Below are 26,767 nucleotides of genomic sequence, written 5' to 3'. Positions count from 1 at the left end.
TTTTGGAGCAAAATCTCCCGTCAATGAAAATTGTTTGTTGAAAACTGTCAATGTTTTATACAGACGAAGTAAGTCCATGTGTGAAACATTATAATTAATTACATATAAACTTATAAATATATATTTAAAATTATTTTAATTTTTTTGATGATGAACCTACCACATACGTTAATTATTAATTAACTAACAATTTTTATCGACTCAAAAAATATTTTGTTCTAAAATAAAATGTCGGAGCTAAAAAACGATTATTTATGCGAACATTTGAGGATAATTTAATTCAATTATAAATCAGTGTTCGTCTGAGGCCATCCCAAACTTAAGAAGAAAACACCCAATCCCATATTTGATGTTTTTCTAAAGTCGGCACAATTTGGAGCCTTTATTAACCATACCATACAAAGAGAAAGGAGGCATTCAAACACTATGCCTATCGCTGAGTTCTGATTATCATTGTACTCTTGTAACTTTTGGCAGAACACAGTACATTGATTTCAAACCATATCTCACCCAAACATCTCTCGAATCCCTACCACCACCATCTTGATTTTGTACGACCAGAATTTAGGGTTGAAATGGAGCCTATACATATAAACTAAAAGCTCAAAGGTCACACAAAGATTGAATTTAAAAGAAAACACAGATGAGGGTCTTGTACTCTTAGTTTGATCCGCCATTATGCTTCCACGCAGCACAAAACTGAAATACTTTTCAGTAAATAAATGGTCACCCTTCTCCACTAACCTAACAGGACCTGTCATTTTCATTATTTACTTGTCCGCTGCCTCAAAAGATAAGTTCAATCAACAAAATTCTCCAAATAAAATGAAAATTAGGAAAAAGAGACAACCTCATTGTCGCTCAACTCTATTGTTGATGATGATGTCTTCCCCTTCGTGTCTCTGCAACCGTTGATCCGTGGGAATCACAAACTTGAGTCTTGAACTTACACCCAAACCTTTTATTCAACGACCCCCTCCAACAACCGCCACGTGGACCTTCTTTCTCAATCTTCTGGATCCCTTTCTTCATCGTGGAACATTCCCTCTCCAGTTGATGTACCCGCGTCCTCATGCTATCCATATCCAGTCGCAGCACCTGATTCTCCCTCAACGCTACTCTCCACCTGCTACTGCTTCTTCTGCCTTCCTCCCCACGTGATTCTGACACCCTTTCTTCATCTTCCTCTTCCCCTTCCCTCCTCGTCTCCGACAACCTCCCCGCATTCATTGGCGCCGCTTCCGCTGCCAACAACGTGCCGGCAATTGCGTGGCGTAGCTGCAGCTGCTCGAAGAACAACACTTGGACTACCAAACGTAACGGCAACCGCTCGTTTTGTGCAGCGTGCGTGCATGCTTCTAGTGTCAGCTTTTGACAGTCTAATACTCCGCATATTTTTTCCCGCTCCGATTCCGGTATCCAAGGATGCGCCTGCAAAATAATGAAAAAAAATATTTTTTTTTGGAAAAAAAAAACTTAATTAAATAGCTTCAATCATGTTCTTTTTTGGAAAAAAAAACAAAAGAAGTTAAATCTCTTTTGAGTACCTTGAGGTATACATCAACAGCTCTGTAAAGTCCGTCGTCGATGTTTCTAGCTTGATCAGGAAGTGAAATTGCGAGATTATAAAACTTATCCGGCTTCAAGTTGGCGTCAGATGCGATCTCGCAAAGGTAACCATCGATTAATTTTCCAACGAGCATTAATGAAGGCAGTCTACTACTATTAATGATATTATCGTCGTTTCCTTCGTTTTCGGCTTCTATTCCAGCGGCGCTTCTCTCTTCTAATCCATCCAAAAAATAACCTAAAATCCTCTCAATACAATCAACGTCATAGAGCGTTTCATTGAGATACGAATAGCTCGGGATTAAAAGATCGTCTAACGTTGCTTGCTCGAGCTGGAAACCGATCTTCTTCTCCAATGCCGCTTTGCTAGGTTCCGATGAGTTTAATATATTAGCGGTTCGTAACAAACCGAATAAGAACCGCATCGCGGTTGATGAACGGGTCTTTTCTAAGGGGAGGTTCGAGATAATAGTCTCCAAAAGCTCTCGCTGTTCACTCTCTGAAATAGCGGCAGCCAACGACGATGACGGTTTCCGATTTGAGCGAGAAGTTCCTGGAATGTACTTCTTAGCGTAACACATAAGGCAGCTTTCTATGACCTCTGGACTCAGATCTCGCCTTTTCAACGTTAAAATGAAGCGTTTAAACAACGGTAAACTCAGCATTGCCAGATCTTCAAACCACGACTCTAGATTGTTTGTTCGAGCTAGAGCTTTTCTTCTCAAACCAGTTTCGATTCCGTTCCATAAAGCTTGAGTCGAGGCTCCTTTAGCTTCAATCGCTCCTTCATTCACTGGCCAGCCAAACAGTGTTGGGTCTACAGAAGAAGCTCTCGAAGCAATCGAATCAATCAATCTTTGAACAATGCCTAAAGATTCCGCTAAAGACACCACTGATTCACATGATTTCAACGCCTTGATCGATTCTTTAAGGCTTTTAAAAATGGATTGAGAAAGGAACCTTTCGGTTTTGGAAATAAGGTTATCCTCCGAGTACTCATCAGTCATTTCGAGAAACTCGGCGGCGCAGCGGAGAGGAACGATGGTGGAGGATGAGAGATCTATTTTAACGCCGTAACAGAATTTGGCGGCGGTTTCAAAAGTGTCGGAACCACCGGGGAAACCCTGAAGAGATATCCGGTAACGATATCCTTCTTCATCAGCATCATCTTGTTGCTCTTGATATTCCTCTGTTTCTTCTTCGATTTCAGTCTCTGTTTCACGCTGCTTTTGTTTGGCAACGGTTGCAGTAGCTGATTTCCGACCTTGCTCTTCTATTAACTGATCAAGCTTTCGGCTTTTGGATATCAGGGGAAACTAAAAGAAAAGAAAAGGAAAAGGAAAATCATTAAACAGAATATGGGTTAGTTTTAATCCCAAAATAAATAAAAATCAAAACCATGCTAACCTTATGGAGATGAAAAGTCATATCATCAACCTCAATGATAATATCACTTGGTAATCCAGTGGCACAGAACCTGTAAATCAAAATAAGAAGAAAAAAAAAGGTTACATTTTGTGAAAGATGAGAAATGAAAATAAAGTGAAAATCTAACCATGCTTGGCCTTTAGAGCTTGGTTTGTCAGCTGCCATTTTTCTTTCTGATGAAGATCAGAAACTGTTCTGGAAAAAACTAATGTAGAGATTCATTTTTTCTCCGAGTTCTTCAGTTTGAAGAAGAGAGCAGAACAATGAATGGAAGAGGGTGGGGTTAGGTTTACAAAGAAAAGGAAGAAGCAATTTGTAAAATAAAATTAGGTGGGAAATTGGAATACTGGACAACTCAAACGCGACAAATGAAAACTCCCAAAAATTTCGGGGAAAAAAAAGCAAGAATAGTTTTTAGGGTAAATTATATATTTAGTACTTAAATTATTATTTTATTTCGTTTTAATCACTTAACTATCTTTTTCAAAATCATATATATAATATCAGTATTATAGTTAAATTTTTAGACGAATAATCAAAATGAAACTAAATTTAAATATTAAATATAATTTTTAAAACAATAATTAGAAAATAACAAAAATAATTAAATTACTTATAATTTACTATTTTTAATATGTATATTTTCTATTTTGAATTAGAATCTCAAGCCTCAACTACTCCAACTCTCTGTCTCTCCAAAACGTCAAAGAGGGGGGAAAGTCAGGAGTGAGAAATTTAGCTTTTTGAAGAAAATAGGAAGAGAATGCAGCAGCGATTAACCCCATCTTGGTTGGAATATAATTACTAATTATTTTCTTTTAAAAAACAATAAGACTTAAAACTAAGAAAAATCAAATTGTGATGTTTTTCTAAGTATTTAAATTATTTTTGGTCAAATTAAGTCTTTATACTATTATATGTTATCACTTTAAGTATTTAAACAATTTTTTTTTCAAAATAAGTCTTTAAACTATAATATTTTTTGCTTTAAGCCTCTAAATTATTATTTGATCAAAGCAAGTACCTAATTTTATATGACTTGTCAAAATCTTATTGGTCGGTAAATATTTTTCTAACTAAAAAGATAATAAGACTTAAAATGATTAGATATAATAATTTAGTCCGACCAAAAATAATTTAAGTTGTTAAAGAAAAAAGAATGCATAATTTGAGTTTAACCCAAATAATAATAGCCATAATTGTGTCAAAAACAATAAATAATGAAAGTGAGAATTCAGGCAAAATGTAATTATTAAATTCAATTAGTACACAGTACATCTAGTTTATCAATAATTTAATTTCTTTATATTATGGTTAGACATACCTGACAATCATCAATAGAAGTATAGATAATGAGTTTGTCTTGTAATAAATTCAAAATGAATTTATAAATTTATATTCGATTTAAGCTTTAAGTTAAAATGAATTTATTTTATAATAAATTCAAAATGAATTTATAAATTTGTATTTGATTTGAATTTTAAATATATATTTTTGGAGGTCGAATTTTAAAAAATAGTGAACAATAAAAAACCGTTAAACCTAACCCAACAAAAACTGTGGTTTTTGTGTCATTTAGTTTCGGTTTCGATTTTTCAAAACCCACGATGTGTGATTCGGTTAAGATCCATTTTAGTGAAAAACGAACCGAACCTTGGTATGTTTTTTTGGCATTTCTAAATATTGTGATTAGGAAGCTTTTCTTTTCCCTTTTACATCATAGCCAAAAGATTGTTGGGTTTTAGTTGCCTTCCTTATGTGGGAGCTTAATCAAGGTACAATGTTTCAAGAAACCAAAAGCCCCACAAGCAAGAGAACAATTTTTTCCTGTTAAAATGCTTTATAGGCAACAACTAATTGAAAAGGAAACTGATATTTTCTTTCCTCAAACTTTTCCCTTGAGAGGGGAAGAAAATTTTGAACTTTTGTGTGTTCATCAACCCTACAAGTAATAAAACCATTGTTATTTATTAGTGTCATATGAAAATGAATGAGCACTGCCCACATTCTAAAGCACAGGACCCACATAAAAAAAAGCCCCCCACAGCTTAACAATGGTTGATATTTTTCCCCATTTTGAATTTTTGTGGAAATTTCAGGTCTGAAAACAAAAGTTGTGGCGCCGGATTTCATTAATAGCAACATGTCCACCATTGTCGGCTGTACCCTCTTCCTTGCTTTGCATTTATGAGGGAACTACTGAGGAATATTACATGGTTAATGACCACACATAAAAATTGACAGCTACGCCGAAGTAAAAATTTGAACAATTTGAATTCAAGGAGGGTAAATGGAGATGTAGATTGAAGAGAGCCAGGAGGAAGCATTCGGATTAGACATCAATTATTACTCTCGTTGATTACTTTTTTTAATATTGTTAGCTAACAGGGTTTTGTCATATTCATTCAGTTATTAAATATTAAACTACTAATACTATGATCACATAATTAGGTTAAGACGGTGGCGGTGATGATGTCAACAACAAGCTTTTATTCAAAGCAGAGTCTTCTCATAATAATTGCCTTTGAATGAAACATGCAAGACAGACAAAATCATTGAATTAGTAGACTATCCGAAGCACTTTGATTTCCGTACTTCTCATATGGTTAGGTGAGTTTTTTTAATAATAGTAGCAATTAGTTTATATATATATATATATATATGTTTTCCGTATAATCACATATATTCGATTCGGAGTTGGTATAGAGCAAATGACGACTTTTTTAACTTGATTTGTTCTAATTATAGATGTTAATATTTAAATCTTTAATTTTATTTAAGATATCTAGTACCTCATCTAACAAGATTAATTTGTTGTTGGTAGTTAATTTTAAATTAATATAAAGAGAAATATTTAAATCACTTAAAGACTATAAAAATATAAATTAATTTATTTATTTTTAAAATTATTAAATACACGTGAATTCTCTAAAGATAAAAAATCATATAAAATATAAAAAATTCAAATAAATAACTCAAACAAATGATATATAAAAATAAATATTATCAGTGATGAATAATAAACACCATCAATACTAACACAAAAATATATATAACAATTATAACTTATTGATAAATTAACATTATTATAACTCAAACGCGACATATCATTGATAGTTGTGACATTATTAATAATCGGTTCAAAAATTTAAAGTAAATATTGATCAATATGATAACTAAATAATGTTATTTGAATATGGAGATGCTATATCAAAGTAAAAAAAAAGTGCTATAATAACAAATAAAATTATTATTATTATTCATATGAAGAAGAAAAGAATAAATAGACAAAAAAGTTAATATAATTCACTTTATTAAAGAGAAAAAAGAGATAAAAAGCTCAATGACCCACTATTAGTTTAAGATTTGTATAATTAATGATAGTAAAAAAATATGATAAAATACATAAATGGTCCTACGATTATAATGTGTAGGAGTGCTTATCGAGTAAGTCGATCATGAGTTGGATAATACTCAACTCGTGTTCATTAAAAAATTTTGTTGCTCGACTCGACTCATTGCTTGTTAAGTTCGTTAAAATTTTGTTAAACTCGTACTTGTTAAGAATATTTTTTGTTCGACTCATTACTTGTTAAAATTTTGCTCGACCCGTTCTCGTTAATTTGTTGCTCCACTCGTTGCTTGTTAAGCTCACAAAAATTTTTATTTTATTTTTTAACTATAAGTAAAATCTACTAATATTATATAGAACTTAATATAAACATAAATTAATAAATTTAACAAAACAAATTATCAAAAGAGTATATGAAACAAATTCAAAGTCAAAACACCAAAATAACAATCTATAAATACATTAAAATAATAATTAGGATATGATTTTTATGCAGTAAAATAATAATTATTAATTAATAATTTAATATTTTTAATTAGTTATTAAAAATAATAAATTAGTAATTTATCGTTTTTTTATTATCTATTAGTAAATTAATAATTTTTAAAATTAAATAATTTTTTTACGATAACGACTTAAAAATCATAAAAATTTAACAAGTTGCTCGCGAACTTATCGAGTCGAGTTGGACTTTACTCGACTCAGCTCGTTACGGTCTCTAGTCGAGCTCAATTTCGAATTGAGTTAACCCGAGTCAAGCTTTTACTGAATTTTTTTCGAGTCGAGTTCGAGCTACTATACTTTGTAAGCACCCTACTAAAGTGTGTTATTTTGTTGAGTCTCCAAACTATCAAAAGTTATAAAATGATCTCCTGATTATAGGATGTTGCTTTATTGAGTTTAATGACTATTAAAAGTTACAAAATTGCTAGTTAACTATTCATTATTTTCCAAATTTATAATTTTCTTTTAAAAAAAATTGGCAACAATTTGAGTTGGATGTTAATCTATTGTTTGAGATATGATAAAACCTGGTCCCATAATCTCAAACGGCTATGACATTTTAGACAACAAATTAACATTGGTTGTCGTCAAACTTTTAACGAGAAATGACAAATTTGGAACATAATGAATAGTCAGAGGGACCATTTGTGTCAACCCAAGTCAGAGGGATCATTTTATAACTTTTAACAGTCGAGAGATTCAACAAAGCAACATCCTATAGTCGAGGGACCATTTGTGTCAACTCGAGTCGAGCTTTTACCGAATTTTGATCGAGTCGAGTTCGAGCTACTAAACTCTTTAAGCACCCTATTAAAGTGTGTTATTTTGTTGAGTCTCCAAACTATCAAAAGTTATAAAATGATCTCTTGATTATAGGGTGTTGCTTTATTGAGTCTACTAACTATTAAAAGTTACAAAATGGTCAGTTAACTATTCATTATGTTCCAAATTTGTCATTTTCTTTAAAAAAAATTGACGACAGTTTGAGTTGGATGTTAAAATATTGTTTGAGATATGATAAAATATGGTCCTAGAATCTCAAACGGCTATCACATCTTAGACAATAAATTAACATTCAACTATGTTTGTTGTCAATCTTTTAACAAAAAATGACGAATTTAGAATATAATAAATAGTCAGATGATCATTTTGTAACTTGTAATAGTCGAAGGATTCAACAAAGCAACATCCTATAGTCGAGGGACCATTTGTGTACTTCACCCTAAAAATATTAAAAAATTTAAAATATAACATATAAGAAAAAAATAAAAAAATAAGTAAAATTTTTAATATAAACAAAAGTATCTAGTTTTATTAAAAAGATGATTAAATCTCACGTAATATGGTTAGGTGAGGTTAAATAGCTTATCATTAGCAAGGATAATGCTTTCCTTTTATCTCTCATATAATCAGTCCATTAATACATATCTCATAAAGCTCACTAAGTCATTTTCTTTGAAAGTTTGAAGTTAAGAAAATGAGTTGCACTTTCTTTTAAATAAAATGATGAGAAAATCAAAGGAAATTAGCAAACAATGTAAATAATTAAGTAAAGTAGCTGCTTTAAGCAATTAATTAAAGCAGCCTTAAGGTTGGTTTAATGAGTTGCACAACTCTCATGCATGTTCCCACTCCATTTGGAGTTTTAACTTGGACGTGCATTAAGGGTGAGATATAACGGGTAGTTTTGGGTGGCTTTTGATGGGAACCACACCTATAAATACCCATATAAGCCAAGGTCCATGTTGCGTGATTTAAGTGTTTCGCAATTGGTGCAAGTGTATACGTCGTAAGTTATAACATAGAAAATATATAAATTGGTGATCGTAGGAGTTTGAGTTAACAAATAAAGTAAATGAAAAAGTAAATTAAAGTAGATTATGATCGAATAAGACATCATACCGTGTTATCGTAATTTGCGGTGTGATAACTATATGCATAGTCTAGGTAATTGACTGCCAAGGCAACTCGATTGCCTTGAAAACTGAAAATAATTTAATTTCCTTAACAACTGAGTTCCTCCCTTCAAAGCTTGCAAAGTGTTCTTTAATGTCTTCTTGTTATTCTTAACTCGAAGAACTGGTCAATTGTGCATGCCTTGGTGATACATCCATACGTTAACCACGGGTAAACAACAACCGATTTTGCACTCTTTTTAGCCGTTGAAATCTAAATCTTATTCCTAAGATGGATTAACCTTTACCAACGTTCGTTTGAATGAAGATTATGCTCATTTATTTCTTTAATTTAACTCTCTTGATATTAGATAAATTGATAATTCTCGAGATCCTCCCCCAATTCACTCGAAATCAATTAAAGAACCAAGAATGAACAAACTTTGAACTTAAACTGCAATCAAGAACTTAAACAAATCCAAACGTTTTCACAACCACAAAAACCCAATAACTCAGGACAATTTAGTTTAGTTCATGGTTGGGTGCACAAGAAATACAAAGTAAAAAAATTCCCAACATGAATCAAGAAGAAACAAAGAAGAAGAAGACGCTTAGATTTTCTCTCTCTAGTCGACCACCCCTTGTAGATTGTGATTCCTTTCTTATTTATAGGAGATGATTAGGTTAAATTGGTTGTTGTTGATGATGAATTATAATTGGAATAAAAGAGGTATAATTCTTTTTTATCTTTATCCTCAAAATTCCTTGCAATTTAGTTTCTTATCCTCTTTAAATTCTATGTAGAAATCCAAATTTTTATGACTTATCCTCTTTTTGTCGTGATATTCTTGAATAGGTGGACCCTTCAAAAATCAGCTTCAAATTCCACGATAATTCTTGTTTGCCAAGGCAATTCTTAATATGCACAAATTTACACATACCAACATCATCTTTTCCATAAAAACCAACCAAAATGTAATATCAAACTTAACATTGAAGGAAACCATGAAATCATGCATGGATGATTGATAATGCAACTAAAATGAGCTTAGATCTAACAATAATTATGAGAAAACGGGTAAAAATATAGTATTTTTATACACTTAACACACCCTAAACTCAAACTATTACTTGTCTTCAAGCAATGCAAAACTAACAATTACCTTCAAGGTTTCGACCATAAAAAATGATTCATCTTGAATTCAATCCTCATAATCATGAGACAGAGTATGGCGACCTTTTGATTTTTTCAAATAGCACAGAAATTACTCAGAATCAAACAAAGATGCTCGTGATAATGTATGGGTAGCTGTATACAAGTCAACTAATAAGATTCCATGTGAACAATAGGCATTATCAAATTAATTATCGGGGAGTTTTTTTTACTAAAGCCAATTTTAGGCACCTCTAGCAAAACAAGTAAATTTAATCGACTATAGCCAATTTCATGAACCTCTAGCGATTCTTGAATGTGCAACAACTAAAGTCAGTTTCGGGCACCTCTAGCAATTCTTTAATGTATAACAACTAGAGCTGGTTTCAGACACCTGTAGCAAGAAATTATTTTCTTAATTTTCTTTTTAATTTACCCAATTTTTACACAGCCTAAGTTCACTAAGTCTCTCTTAATCAACAAGTCACAACCATGTCAAATTATATTTAGCATCGTAGCAAAATCCTAAGTAATGTTCATGCAAAAACTAAATTAAAGGTTTAACCAATTAAGTGCAATGGAAAAATTCATCATTGGATATTCAACAAGTCTAAACAGTTAACTCCAGTAAAAGTCATGGCAAGCAACATATGCAGTAGTATGCAACTATATTGGATGACTAAATGGATGCAACTAATTATAAAAAAACCACAAACTCGATAGGAGCATTATACTCAATGCAATGCAAAGCAAATGAGTTAGTTAGAAAGGTTTTCACATTGACTAATGAGTGTCTTTCGAGCCATTTGTTTGATTTCACTTGTTGGATTGCGATGGTTGAGAGCGTGTTGCTAGTGGTGCATTCAGAATCCTTATGTACTGGTGTAAAGGGTATTAAATAAGATAAATCAATTAATCCCTTAAAATTATAAACTCCATCTTTGAATCCAACTCCTCTTTTTCTTGAACTCTTATCCTAAAATTATAACAAGACAAAAATATAAATATTAAATAAAGAGAAAAACTAAATAAAACATATAAATACTAAAATAAATAAGAATGTAAATAAAACTTAAAAAGAAAAAATATGAATAAATTAAAATAATAAAAATATCTATGGAGAGCATATTTATGCATCTCTGAGGGTAGCCACTTCCTTATCGTGCTCAACATGGGTGTTGGCGTAGTGCTTTAATCGTTGTCCATTAACCTTAAACTCATGTTCGTTAACGATGGACTTGATTACTGTGGCACCATGGGAGAATGGTTTTACTACTTCCAAATGGCTCGGACCATCTCGATTTCAATTTTCCCGAAAAGAGTTTTAACCTAGAATTGAAAAAAGTACTAATGGTCCTGGAAAATATTGTTGCAACAATAGCTTCTTGTCATGCCATCGTTTCATTTTATCTTTATAGATCCTTGCATTGTCGTAAGCTAAGTCATGAAATTCATCTATTTTATTGAGTTCTAGTAAGCATTTTTGCCATGCACTTTCCCAATCCATGTTCACAGTTTTGATGGCCCAAAATACCTTATGCTCGATTTTCACCAGAAGGTGGCAAGGTTTGCCATAGATAAGTTTATAAGGAGACATATCTAGGGGTGTCTTGAATGTTGTGTGATAAGCCCAAAGTACATCATCAATTCTTAGAGACTAATCCTTACGAGATGGATTGACAACCTTTTCTTGGATAATCTTCAGTTCATGGTTGGAGATTTCGGCCTGCCTGTTTGTCTGTGGGTAATATGCCATGGCAATTTTGTGTGTCACTCAAAAACGTTGCAATATCTTGGCAATCATTTTTTGTCAAAATGTTTGCATTCATCACTAATGTTTTCCCTTGACATTCCTAACCATGTGAATATTTTTTTTGTAAGAACCTCTGTATGGTCTTGAAATCGTTTATAGGAATTGCAGCTGCCTCAACCCATTTAGACATGTAGTCAACGACGAGTAAGATGTATAAATTTTTGAATAAGGGAGGGAAGGGTCCCATGAAATCAATAACCCACTCATCGAACAACTCGACTTCAAGGATATTTTGCAATGGCATCTCATGTCGTCTTGAAATATTGCCTGTGTGTTGACAACGATCACATTGTTTGTAGAATTCTTGGGCATCTTTATAAAGAGTGGGCCAATATAGACCAAATTGTAAGACTTTGGAAGAAGTGCACATTCCTCCAAAATGTTCTCCATAAAGTGGATAATGGCATTATCAGAGCATATTTTGTTGTTGCTCCTCTAGAACGCATCGCCTTATGACCATATATGTACATTGTTTAAACAAAAGGGGCTCGTCCCAATAATAATGTTTAGTATCATGTCAAAAATGCTTCTTCCCTTGATAAGTAAGTTCATGAGGTAAAATACCACAAACTAGAAAATTTACTAAATCAACATACTTTGGTGTTACCGTGGCAACTAACACATGCTCTTCTGGGAATGCGTCGTGGATCTCTAGTGAATCATCATCTCCATTGCTTCCTTCCAACCTTGACAAGTGGTCATCAACTTGGTTTTTCGATCATTTTCTATCTTTAATCTCAATTTCAAATTCTTGTAAAAGTAATATCGAATGAATTAAACGAGGTTTGTCATATTTCTTACCAAATAATACTTAATTATTGAATAACCAATTTGGATAATTACATTTGTACCAATCAAATATGAACGAAACTTGTCAAAGGCGAAAACTATTGCTAGTATTTCTTTTTTCGTTATTGTGTAATTTAATTAAGCATCATTAAGAGTTTTACTAGCATAATATCACATGAAAAATTGTACCTTTTCATTGACCTAAGACTACTCCTACTGCAAAATCTCTAGCATCACATGAGTTTAAAAGGTAGTGACCAATTAGGTGGAATGATAATGAGTGTTGTCTCAAGTTGCTTCTTTAAAGTTTCAAAGGCTGAGGCATTAGTCATCAAAATCAAAGGCTTTATCCTATTTAAGAAAATTACACAATGGTTTAGAAATCTTAGAAAATTATAAATAAACCTTATGTGGAAACCTACATGTCCGAGAAAACTTCGGATCCCTTTGACTAAGTTGGGTGGCAACAATCTTTTAATTACATCCACCTCAGCTCTATCATCTTTTATTCCCTTAGAGGATCTTTTACGCCCAAGCACGATTCCCTCATCTACCATCAAATGACACTTCTCACAGTTTAAGACTAGGTCAGATTCTTCACATCGTATTATTAACATTTTCTCTAAATTGCTGAGGCAATTGTCAAAACTATCTCTGAAGACCGAAAAATCATCCATGAAGATTTCTAGATAATCTTCTAACATATCAGAAAAATTAACATCATGCATCTTTGGAAGGTTGTTGGGGCATTACATAGTCCAAACGACATCCTCTAGAATATATATCTACCATACGAGGTAGGTGAATGTGGTTTTTGCTAATCATCTGGTGATATGGCAATTTGATTACAACTTGAGTAACCATCAAGGAAATAATAAAAGGGTTTACCTGCAAGTCGATCAATCATTTGGTCAATAAAGGGTAAAGGATAATGATTCTTCCTGGTAACTTTATTTAACTTACGGTAATCCATATAAACCTTCCAACCAATAACAGTTCTAGTTAGAATGAGTTAATTGCTTTCATTACTTACCACGATTATACATCCCTTTTTCGGTACACATTATACCAGACTTACCTATATATTGTCGAAAATGGGATATATGATACCGGTGTCAATCCACTTGATGATTTCTTTCATCACAACCTCCCTCATACCTGGGTTAAGTCTTATTTGTGCCTCAATTGAAGGTTTGGCATCATCCTCCAATAATATTTTGTGCATACTGCCAGACTAATTCACTTCAAGTCAGAAATTGTCCATCCTATTACCTTTTTGTGTAGTGCCAACATATTAACCAACTTCTTTTCCTGTTCCATATGTAACTTGGAAGAAATAATAATGGGAAATTTGTTATCGATTTCCAAATAAGCATATTTTAGTTGCCCTGACAATGGTTTTAATTATAAACTGTGAGGTTGCTCAATAGAAGGTTTTCCAAGTTTACATTCCTTACCTGAGCAGTCTAATAGTTCAAAATATTTACTCAGTCGACTTACTATCTGATTTGTTTTTTCTTGCTCTCCATTGCCTGATTCTTCAATTTTCTTTAGTTTGATATTATAATTGTTAAGGCAATTCCCCTATTCTTGAAAATTGAATTCGATGGTGGCATGAATGAATTGGTACTCCTCCATATCATCATCATACCTTAAGGTTTGAAAAACATTTAATGTGACTTGTTGGTCATTCACTTTCATCATGATTTCTCCTCTCTCAATATCAATTAGGGTTATTCATGTTGTTAAGAATGGTCTTTTGAGGATAATAGGTGCAAACTCATATGTGTCACAATCCAGAACAATAAAGTCAACGGGAAAAGTAAATTTATCAACTCTTACCAGTATATCTTCAATTTTTCCTCTGGTTGCACATAGGATCTGTCTATAAGTTGTAGCATAACCATCGTAGATCTAACCTTCCTGATACCCAATATTTGGAAAATAGATTTAGGCATAAGATTTAGACTTACTCCAAGATCACATAACACATTCTCGACGTAGTGATTACCTATTGTACATGGTATTGTGAAACTTATGGGATATTTTAGTTTGGGTGGCAATCAGTTGTGCAACATGACCATGCATCCCTCCGTCATAGTAACTATTTCAAAATCTCCTAGCCTCTTTCTTTTAGAGAAAATGTCTCTAAGAAACTTAGTGTAGTTCAACATTTTCTCGATAGCCTCAACCAATGTCAGGTTGAAATAGATTTGCTTCAAGATGCCCAATAATTTCTTGAAGTATAATTCTTGTTTCTGGCTTTTCAGCCTCTGAGGGAATGATGGTGGAATTCTAATCTCCTCATCCTTTCCATCTGTTTGGAATTTGATCGATAGACTCACCTCAGTATCGGGAGTTAATGAGACATATGGACTTGCTTGGGCAATCACTGATTCATCAATATCAATTAAGGCATTCTTGTTGGATGCATCTTTCTAAAAAAGGGTCTGTTCTATTGGTTGAGTTCTCCCCGTAGGCTATACAGGGGTTTCATTTAGCTTTAGTCCACTCCGAGTAGTAATTACCATGCACTGTTCATGACCTAATCCCTTCGCGACCTCAGTATATCTAGGTAAACTGCTTAGTGGTCTTGTATTTAGAATCTAGGCGAATTGTCCCACTATGTCTCCAAGGATTTAGAGTTGTGCCTTGGTTTTGTAGTCTCATCTCAGTCTTTTTCATTAAATTACTATTCTCAACCATGTAAGATTCAATTTTTAACATAAAAGAATGAAAAGAATTTTCCAAAAAACTAGATATTGATGATTGTTATTATTGCAGCGGTATTTGTTGTTGCGTCAACTATTTCCTTGGCATGTTCTGTTGGAATATTGATGCAAATAAATTCTGATTGTTCTTATTTAGAGAGTTTTTCGAGTTGTTCCATGAAAAATTTCGGTGCTTTCTCCATGCTGGAGTATATGTGTTTGACATTGCATAGTTGTTCCAATTGTAGTTTCCCACATAAAAGCTAGATTCTAGGTTATGTGGACACTCAGAAGATTCATGGTTACCATTACTTAAATAAAAAAATGAATTTACTACATTTATCTTTTGTGTATTGCTAGGTCACTGCATATTCTTAACCAAGTTAGTTAAGGTAGCCAACTGCATGGAAATAATGTTCGATGAATCAAACTCGTTTACCGTGGCATTACGTATGACTCCTCCTCTTCTAGTAGTTGGGAACTGATAATCATTCTTGGTAAGATGATTCAGGATCTCCATTTCTTCCTTTGGTGACTTGTCGAGGAGTATTCTATTTGCCGAAGCATCTAGCATCATCCTTGTCGGCGTATTCACTGAATTGTAGAACATCGTAACTTAAGTCCATTATGGGAATCCATGCATGGGAAATTTGCGTAAAAGCTCCCTGTTTAGCTCCTAATCCTTATACATAAATTTATCATCTTTCTATCAGAAAGAAGTAATATCATTACCCAATTTATCAGTCATAATTGTAGAACTAAATTTAACAAGGAAATCACGACATAAATCCGTCCAAGATTCAAGAGATCCATATGGGATATTATTTAACCACGATTTTTCCCTATCCCTCAGTGAATAAGGGAATAATTTCAGCCTTAAGACATCCTCATGGACTCATTGTCGCTTGAATGAGTTACAAATTTCCAAGAATGATTTGAGATGTTGTCAGACATCTTTTGTTGTGGATCCACCAAATTGACCAATTGTATTGATCATGTTGAACATTATTATTTTAATTTGAAATAGGAAGCTTCTATTTCAGGTGTGACAACTCTCGGATTCAGACCGTTGAGATTTTCTTCTAAGTAATCTCGAATGGGTCTATTCCAAACTTGAGCAGATCGCTCGACTAAAGCTCCTCCTCTCGCTTCGGCTATCTGATTACCAACGACATTTGGATTGTTCGTTGGATCGTTCCCTATTGCTGCTCGTTTTTCACGTCTTCTTCTACGAAAAGCCACTCTATTTAGGGTTCAAATGGGTATTCTAGTGATGTTGGTCTCGTCCTGCTCATACACAGATGCAAAACCAAAAATTGTAAACCCTTTGAATATGAAAAAAAATAAAAAAAAAATAAGGTGAAAGAAATAAAAATCAAAGTCGCTATTACCAATCCCTGGTAACAGCGTCAAAAACTTGTTGCGTGATTTAAGTGCTTCACAATTGGTACAAGTATACACTTTGCAAGTTATAGTATATAATAGATATCATCTCTATAGGGATTAGTGAAACTATGTGTTATAACTTTTTACACTATAAAGAGAAATAAATTAGTGATCGTAGGAGTTTGAGCTAACAAATAAAGTAAATGAGCAAGTAAATTAAAGTAGATTATGATCGGATAAGAGAGCAAGTCAGGTTATTGTGAATTGCGGTGTGATAACTCTATTGATTGTCTAGGTAATTGATTGTTGAGGAAACTCGATTTCCTTGACAACTGAAAATGATTCAATTGCCTTAGCAACTTGGTTCCTCCCTTCAAAGCTCGGTGAAGTGTTCTTCAATATCTTTTTGTTATCCCTAACTTGAAGAACTGGTTAATTGTGCATACCTTAGTGATACATCCATACGTTAACCATGGGTGAACAACAACCGATCTTGCATTCATTTTAGCTGTTAAAATCTGAATCTTATTTCTAAGAAGGATTAACCTTCACCAACGTTCGTTTGAATGAAGATAATGATCATTCATTTCTTGAATCAAACTCTCTCGATATTAGATAAATGGATAATTCTCGAGGTTCTCTCCCAATTCAATCGAAATCAATGAAATAACTAAGAATGAACAAACTTTAAACTACAATCAAGAACTTAAAAAATCTAACGTTTTCACAACCAGTAAAACCCAATAACCCAATCCAGTTTAGTTTAGTTCATGGTTGGGTGGAAAAGAAATACAGAATAAAAATTTCCCAACAGGAATCAAGAACAAATAAAGAATATGAAGATGCTAACCTTTTCTCTTTCTAGTCGACCACCCCTTGTAGATTTTGATTCATTTCTTATTTATAGGAGAGGATTAGGTTAAATTGGTTGTTGTTGATGATGAATTTTAATTGGAATAAAAGAGGTATTGATTCTCTTTTATCTTTTTCCCCAAATTTCCTTGCAATGTAGACTTCTTATTCTCTTTAAATCATGCATGGAAATCCAAAATTTTAAGGCTCATCCTCTTTTTATCGTGATATTATTGAATGAGGTGGACCCCTTCAAAAATCAACTTCAATTGCCACGATATTTCCTGTTTGATAAGGAAATTCCTAATCTTTATAAATTTACACATACAAACAATATTTTTTCCACAAAAACCAACCAAAATGTAATATCAAACTTAACGGTGAAGGAAACTATGAAATCATACATGGATGACTAATAATGCAACTAAAATGAGCTTAGATTTAACAATAATTATGAGTAAAAAGATAGAAACCATAGTATTTTTATACACTTAACAGTCCCTACGTACAAAAAATGTTGAAAGTATTTCCACATTTAAAGAGTTGGAAATTTATTCCATCCAGTGAGGTTTCCGAGTGCTTAGAAGATCCTTAGTGGTCCTAGCTTTTGTGTAGCCAAGTTCGAAGTGCTTGATGGTGGTTTGTGGTGGTTTATGGTGGTCGACGGTGGTTCAACGAATTTGACTGGTGTAACCAAATCTCATATTTCGACAAAATGGTATATGAAATCGCTGGAGATATCTATAATGATCTTTTTTCCGTTGCGTTTATGCTCGATGTATGAATGCATGTCTAACATTTGGTATAATAACATGATTAAATCTCTATCTTGTCTGATTTTAAAACTTTGTATGTTTCTTGAATTTTGATGTCATGATTTTTAAAGTTTGAGAATTTTTTTTGCAGACATTGTTGCTAAAATCATTAGATTTTATAAATAAAGCTTTCTAAAATTAATTATATTAGAAATAATTTTACAAAAATTTTATAAATATTGTACAAATTTTATGCGTCTAAACTATGATTAAATGTATGTAAATTATATGGTTATTAATAAATACATTTTAGGTGCATAAAATTATTATTGCATAAAGTATTTAGATATAAAACCTTATATTATATGTCTAGAGATCTAAATAATTTTATTTAATTAGAGAATTAACCATATCAAATTTGATTAAATAAAATTATTTATTATGGTAATGATCTCATTAAGACCATATACATTGTTGCATGATGAATTAGCAACAATTTTGAATAAAATTTAAGGTTAATATATGACTAAGTGGTTTACATAATTTTATTTAGCTAAAGACTAGCCATATAATTTTTAGTTAAATAAAATTATTAAAGTTATAAATCATTTGCATAGAACTTAGGTATTAAATCCTATTACATAATTTATTAAGATAAGATTATTAGATGCCTTACATAGTTACCCACAGGAATTATGAAAGTGAATTTAATAATTTTATCAAAGGAGATAGAAAATAATTCTATCATAAGATGCAATTTTTATGTCACTAGATCCATTGTTTACATAATTTTCATTGGTAAATTATGATTTATTCTTGCATTCAAATTTTTATTAAGCATGTATGTTCGCTATTTCTTGCAGTTTTACAACCTATGAATATGTTTGATAATCAAGTAGATATCCCTGAATTAATAAGTGAGAATTTTATGATTTGGAATAAGAGTATTCTTCTTTAATTCGGGTGCTTGGATATTGACTATGCCATAAAAAAAATTTGAGCCATATATCACTGAAACCAACACTCAAGTTGATCTTACTTTATATGAAAAGTGGGAGAGATCTAATTGCCTTAGCATTATGTTCATTAAGATCAAGGTTCTTGCTGATGTTCATGGCTCAATTGATCATTATGAGAATGTACAAGAACTATTAATGGCTATATAAAACTAATTCAAAAATTCTTAAAAATCCTTGGCTAGCACCCTAATTATCAGGTTCATGTCCATGAGGCTCACTACTATGAAAGATGTACGTGATCATATCAATAAGATACGAGATTTAGTAGCTCGACTTAGAGGTTGGAGGTTGGAATATCTGACTCTTTCCTGGTGCACTTTATACTAAACACTATCCCACCTTAATATAGACCATTTAAGATCTTTTATAACACACAAATGGATAAATGGTGGATAAATAGTCTATCGATGAACTTTTGACTATGTGTGATCAGAAAGAAGGTAGACTCATACTAAATATGGGAGAAAGTGAACTGACAGTTACTAAAGGAAAGATATTAGTCCAGGCCAAGCCAAAGGTAAATGTTAAAATCTAATCCCAAGTTGTCATTAAGAAATAGTCCAATGTTTCTTTTGTAAAAAAAAAGGGGCATCTAAAGAATGAATGTGTCAAGTTCAAGAGTTGGCGTGAGAAGAAAGGTAAATCAATCTCACTTGTTTGCTTTGAGTCAAATATAGTTGAAGTTGATTATAACACATGGTGGATTGATTCAGGTTCTACAATCCATGTCTCAAATTCCTTATAGGGATTGAGAAACATGAGGTAACTAATAGGAGCTGAGCGATACACCTATTCATGAAATAAAATGCAATCACATGTGAAAGCTATCGAGACATGCGAATTAGTGCTTATTAGTCGCTTTGTTTTAATTTTAGAAAAGACTTTTTATATTCTAAGTTTTTCTAGAAATTTAATTTATGTTTAAAGACTTGTATCACTGGGTTATTGTTTAAAATTTTCAAACAATGAATTCAATTTATTTTATAAATAAAAATTGTTGAAAATGGAATTCTATCCAATGGTCTTTACTATTTAAATTTAAAAAAAATGATGTCACTCATAATGTTATGCACATTCAAACTAGTTCTAAACGTTATGTTATAAATGAAGATTCCTCTGTTTTATGGCACCGAATATTATGACACATCTCCATTAAAAGGATAAAGATATTAGTAAATGATGGTGTACTTAGTACCTTAGATTTTTCTGATTTCATCACTTTTATAGACTGCATTAACGGCAAGCAGACTAACAAATCAAAGACAGGTGCCAAGAGTAGTTCGACCATATTGAAAATCATCCACTCTGATTTATGTTGACTAGATATGGATGTATAAGGTCAGAAATACTTCATCACATTTATAGATGATTACTCACAATACATGTATCTCTACATGCTTCATCACAATAACAAACCATTAGAAACCTTTAAGGTTTTCATGGTTGAAGTAGAGACACAATATGGCAAGCAAATTAAGATCATGAGAACTAATAAAGGTGATGAGTATTATGGTAGATATATCGAAGATGGACAAGGACCTGATCTATTTGCAAAGTTTCTTCAAGATAACCATATAGTTGCTTAATACACCATGAAAAGATTGGTTGATCAAAATGGTATTGCAGAAAGAAGAAATCGAATTTTACTGGATATGGTGCGAAGTATGCTTAGTAGTTATAAGGTACCTAATTCTTTTGGGTTGATGCTCCAAAAAGGACTATGTATGTATTAAATCGAGCTCCAACCAAGGTTATCCCAAAGACATCTTTTAAGTTGTTTAAAGTTTAGAAACTGGGTTTGCAAAATGTACACGTATAAGGATGCCCATTCGAAGTTAGAATTTATAAATCATAAGAAAAAAACTAGATTTGAGGACCATTAGTGGATATTTCATTGGATATGTTGAAAGGTCTAAAGGATAAATATTCTATTGTCCATCACATAGCACTAGAATTGTGGAATCAAGAAATGCAAAATTTATTGAGTGCGACTCAATCAGTAGGAGTGATCTATTTCAAGACTCAATTCATATAGATCGCCCATTCACTTCAAGTGAGAGATATGTTATCATACATAACACCCTTAAAGTACAATCGACTTTTGAATAGCCATTAAATGAAATTCCACAAGTTGTAGAAAATATTCCAGTTGATCAAGTTGTTCAATAAATTCTAGAAATTATTAAACAACCAATTGAACAACATGATCCACAAGAAAATATTGATTCAACCTTAAGGATATCTACTAGAGAAAGAAAATCAACAATTTCTAGTGACTATATTGTGTATCTACAAGAGTTTGACCTTAATGTTGGAGATGGAAATGATCCTAAGTCATTTTCACAAGCTATGAGTTACGATTAATCGAAATTATGGTAAAATGCTATGAAATATGAGATGAATTCCATGAAAAGAAACGATGTTTGGGATCTTGTACCATTGCTCGATGGTGTAAAAGCCATTGGATGTTAATGAGTCTTTAAAACAAAAAAAGATTCTATGGGCAACATTGAAATATATAAAGAAAGACCCATTGCAAAGGGATTCACTTAGTGTGAAGTAATCGATTACATTGAGACTTTTAGTTCAATATCTAAGAAAGATTCCTTACGCATTGTGTTAGTATTAATAGCTTATATTGATCTTGTGTTAAAACAAATGGATGTGAAAACTACATTTCTCAATGGTGACCTAGAGAAAGAGGTATAAATGAAACAAACTAAAGTATTCTCCTCTAGTGATGGTGAACTGACAACTGTCATTTTCGATGTCAAATAAATTCCTTTTTTTCTGAATTAATCAATAAGGAAATACATAGTATAGAGAAATAAGGGTCGAATCCTCAGGGACTTAGAAAATCACAAATTTATGCTTGAATGGTTTTAACCATGCGAAAAATAGTAAAATGGGGGGTTTGTAATATGAGATTTAAATAAAAATGATTAAATAAAATAAAAGCAACTAATGTAAATATAAGAGGATAAAGTTTGTGAATAAATACGGTAAAAATAGCCTCAAGCCTTGCTTTGACTCAATTTCATTTTGATCATTGAATTAGATTTTCCCTTCAGGATTCACGTCAATTACTTTGTCTACAAGGGTAATCCCCGTGACTATATCTTGTAACTGAATACCCAAGGCAATCTTTGATTCCAGCTTCGAAAATTGATCTAATCAACATCAATTGTTGAAGATCAATTACCATTTAAGTTCGTGGCGACCGACTCGGATTGTTACTTCAATAACCGTAAATTCTGATCTCAATTTCCTCTTTGCGAAGCCATCTCGCCAAGTGTATTCCCAGGAAGTCGAATTTTCTTTCTATAAGCCGAATCTTCCTCTCACACATTTAATCACAACAATCTCTTGATCAAAGTCAATCTTTGATTTTGAGAACTTGTTTTGATTATGAAAAATAAGCGCAGAGATTGAGAGAGATATTCCAAAAATATTAAGGGTTTGTTTCAATTCTCCCGTTGGAATTGAGTCATCGCGTCAGCTCTCGGCTTATGAAAAATTTAGCTAAGCATGACAAAAGTCATACTTAGCATATTAAAAACAAAACTTGAAAAAGAAAAATGAAAAAGAACTTGTAAAGTAAAAAGAGAAAGCCTTTAATAAAACAAGAGAGAAAAGAAGATTGTAATTTTAAAAAAAGTGTTTATTTTTAAAATTGTTGCTTTTAATTTAAATTAGGCTGTTTTTATGAAAATTATACGTATTATGATTTTTCAAACATTGTTTTCAAAATAGTTTTCAAATTTTGCCCATTAGGATATTATTAAGAGAACCTTGAAATATTGAGGACTCATTTGAGTTTTGGGAATTGATATTGTTGCATACATATGTTTTTAAAATTGCAAGTATCCTTATCCATTTCGATTTAACCATGTCTCATTCTAAACGCCCCAGGATATCATCTAGTCTGTCAAACCAACCTCAAAATCGACCTCCTATTCCACCTCCTAATCCAAATCCAAACGAACGAGAAATCATCATCCTAAACTTATGTTTTAACGAACCTGGTCATCGAGAAAATCTCTACCATAGGTTCTCTAATTTATTTGAGTCATATAGAATCCGGGAAGAGCATATCCCCTCAATCCAAGCCATGGTTGATATGAAGTTTAAATATCTTTCTACTCTAAAAACTTGGAAATTTGATAAACTTTTTCAGCTTCAACCTATCGTTTATCACCAACTCGTCCGTATTTTCTATTCCAATACGGTGTGTGTCCAAAACGAGTCTCAAACTGCCACTGTAGGTATTCGGTCTTATCTCTTAGACCAATACGTTTATATTGAATTTGAGACAATCGCTAACACCTTTGGTTTAGATAACATTGGTTTAGATAACGAGAGAGAAATTGTGGCTACTCCTTATAGAGCCAAAGCTAGTGCAAGTACTTTGATAGATCACCACGATCGTTTTCTTCATTTGATCATCTCTTGGTGGTTTAGACCATCTGGAGGTAGATATTCTACTCTAAGAGTACTTGACCTTTGGTGGATACATTGTATCTAAAATAAAATGAAAATAAATCTGCCACAAATCGTTTATGCTGAACTAGTGGAACCGTAAACAACGTTCCCTCCAAATATGTAGAAACCCTAGTTTACGGTTGTCTTCTTAGTAATTTCTTTATCAAATCCAATCTTAGGGTCCAGCTTGATGTAGCTATCCCTTTTAAGAATCCTATAAATCTCACAACCTTGAAAAAGTTGGGATGGTATGGGTAAAAGATCAATGGGTTTGATCAACCCAGAAAACACCGGGTGCTAGTTTTTCACGAGCAGCACTAGCACCGGCAGCTGATGATGATCCAGAGCTTGAAGAACTTATGTGAGATTGTGATCTTAGCAGCTTAAGTTATATCTAAATAAATAAATTGGCTATTTTCTTAAAAAAAAACCTGTTTAAACGTTTTATAGAGTCTTTTTTATTTAACTAAAAAAGGAGAATAAAGTAAGGGGAGTAATTTTCAAAATTGATTTCAAAAATGATTTTCAAAGAAAATCTTAAAATTACTAAAATATTTTGTTATATCAAAAAATGGGAGATTGTTGAAAACATTTTGATGTTTTGATATAACAAATAATGTACTATTGAATTTTAAGATTTTATATTCGATTTAATATTATATATTCGATTAAATTATTCGAATATCAAAAATATTACTCCAAGTTTTCAAATGTCAATTTTAATCCTTACTTAAGTGTAAAATTGTGTTTTAGTCTTAAAATATTTTTGAAACAATTTTTACAAAGTATTTCAAACCATAATCGAGCCAAAAATAATTTTTACAAATGGATGTACCGATACACTCCTGTATGTACCGATACACCCCATATTTTGAATGTAATTAGTGTACAGATACACAACCAATGAATCGATACACTCCTGAGATGTACCGATACACTATGTCAACCAACCCCTCTTAGCTATTTCGTCTATCAATTAACTCAACAACCTTAAACATAGAAAACATACAATCGTGTTTAAAGAGTCACAAAGAATCAAGTCCTAAGATTGGTTCTAGCCTTCAACAATCATGTAAAATAATTCTGGCATAGGCAATAAAAATTGCTTTCATCATCGGTTATCATCAATTTTTTCAACCCTATCCTAATAAAACCCATACCATGACAACAAATATTTCAACTAATTATTACCCTAAATGTAAAAACTAAGTATGGAGTACAACACCTCCCACAAACTTGATGAATGCATTGTCCTCAATGCATGAATATGAATGCAAATGTAAATGAAAATTATTCTAAAATGTTAATACAAATGCAAATGAAAGAAAGATTACCTCATTGTGGTAGAGTGGCTTGACTGAATACGCGGGTTCTGTGTCGTTTGAGAGGAGGGGGCTTTCGGATCCAGTATCTCCTAAAGGAAGCAAAGAGGGAGATGGCCTAGCAAGATGACCAACTGTTCGCTTGATGCGACGCTGTATATTCGGGGGGACTAGTCGGTGATGACATCTCTTCGATGTGGGTGGGCTCAGTAGGGTGTCTTGAGACTGGCTTACTTCACGATCACGAGCTGGTTTAGTATTGAGATCCGAGGGTTGTTCAGATACTTGTTCGGGAGTAAGCTGGTAAAAGACTGGGATAAAATCATCACCATCAAAGAATTCTGGCAAGATTTCTTAAGTGTTCTCGGAAGAATAGGAGGAGGAGCTGAGATATTCATCTGTCTAACCATGGTGTTCTTCGTGTATAGGGGAGACATGTGTGGCAAGAGGAGTGACATCCATAGGCAACTCAGGTGGAACATTTTGTGTAGAGGCATGAAAAGTGCTGCCACTTGAAGGGGCCATGTGTCGCAGGATTTCATTCGGAAAATGTGGTAAGTCCTCATTGATAATCGAGAACAACTACTTAAAGAAAGCATTCATTTGTGCATCTCGTGCCTTGACACAGTTAAAGAATGTATACATGTAACCTTTCAGATGCTCCAACCGCTCTTGCACCTCTCTAGTAAATGTGACCACAACTGTCATTCTTGCCTCGATAACTGATTTTGCTCCTCGCTCCAAGCCCTCATGTGGAGCATTGTCATCAAAACTCATAAGTTCATGCACCTTCTTTTTAGTGATGCCTTTTTTCGACTTGATAAAGTCCTTGAAAGGCTCCTTAGGGACTTTTTTCTTCCTACACAAAGTAATTATCAAATTGGGAAAAAGAAGGTTACCTCGGGTCCTCTTCGTACACTCGTGAATCTGCTTAAAAATTATCTCACTGACATCAATCGCGTGCCCGAAAATGATAGAGTACAACAACATCAATTGCCTCATCAACACTGTCGTGTTTTTTGAAGTAGGTATCAGCTTGCCTTCAAAAAATAATTCCACAGCTTGGTAATTGGCTTAAGGGCTCGGCGGTCTACACATTTACGGTTGGGCGTATTCCCTTCAAACTTCACCTAGCCCAAACATAAATCTTCCATCACACTATCATATGTTTCTTGATCTGCCTCGGCAGAGAATTTTTTATGTTGATCCTCCACCATGCCGAGCATGAAGTAGCGGTTTAGGGCTGAGGGAGTGAACCGGATGGATTTCCTTCTAACATACACAATGTGTTGGGATGGGTCGCCTAAGTGGGTGTAAAACTCTCGGACCATTTCCGTCGCCACTACCTTTGGATGCCAGGAAAATTTCTCCCATTTATGCTTCCGTACTATGTCCATTACCTTCAATCTAAAGGGTTCTTTGCAAGCCTCTGGGAAGACAAAGTTGTCCTCTAAATAAACTTGTTATTTTTTTAGGGTTTTGTACTTTTCCTCAGCCTCGACGGTTTGGAAATGCTCAAATCTTGAAGCTACGGTAGAGGATGTAGAAGCGCCTAGATTCATCTTGAATTTGGCCATGGTGATTGGTGCGACAGATTGTAGGGAAAGAGCAGAAGATTCTAACGGCGGTAATGGAGGGTTATGGGTGAAAGGTGTAAAAGAAAAGGAAAAAAAAGGTTGAAGAAGAAATTAAAAAAATAAATAATGAGGTGAAAGAGGAAATAGACAGTTTTGGAGA

General features: G+C 33.0%; 1 protein-coding gene across 2 annotated transcripts; it reads right to left on the bottom strand.

Annotated features, from left to right (window-relative positions):
• Positions 1-356: 356 nt before the first annotated feature.
• LOC120121611 (BTB/POZ domain-containing protein At5g66560-like) lies at positions 357-3,199 on the bottom strand. Of its 2 annotated transcripts, XM_039140933.1 has the most exons (5): positions 3,125-3,199; positions 2,977-3,046; positions 1,548-2,885; positions 851-1,431; positions 359-754 (listed from the first exon to the last, which is right to left on the bottom strand). In XM_039140933.1, the coding sequence occupies exons 1-4, from the start codon at positions 3,160-3,162 to the stop codon at positions 868-870; spliced, it is 2,010 nt and encodes a 669-aa protein (XP_038996864.1). In that variant the 5' UTR covers positions 3,163-3,199; the 3' UTR covers positions 359-754; positions 851-867. The 2 variants fall into 2 exon arrangements, with proteins under 2 accessions (XP_038996863.1, XP_038996864.1); XM_039140932.1 differs by having other exon boundaries at positions 357-1,431.
• Positions 3,200-26,767: the final 23,568 nt, after the last annotated feature.

The sequence above is a fragment of the Hibiscus syriacus genome, unplaced genomic scaffold (assembly GCF_006381635.1).
Source record: "Hibiscus syriacus cultivar Baekdansim isolate YM2019G1 unplaced genomic scaffold, ASM638163v2 tig00110377_pilon, whole genome shotgun sequence".
NCBI classification, from domain to species: Eukaryota; Viridiplantae; Streptophyta; class Magnoliopsida; order Malvales; family Malvaceae; genus Hibiscus; species Hibiscus syriacus.
Note: the sequence above shows the minus strand (reverse complement) of the source record. Positions and strands in the feature narration are given on the sequence as shown.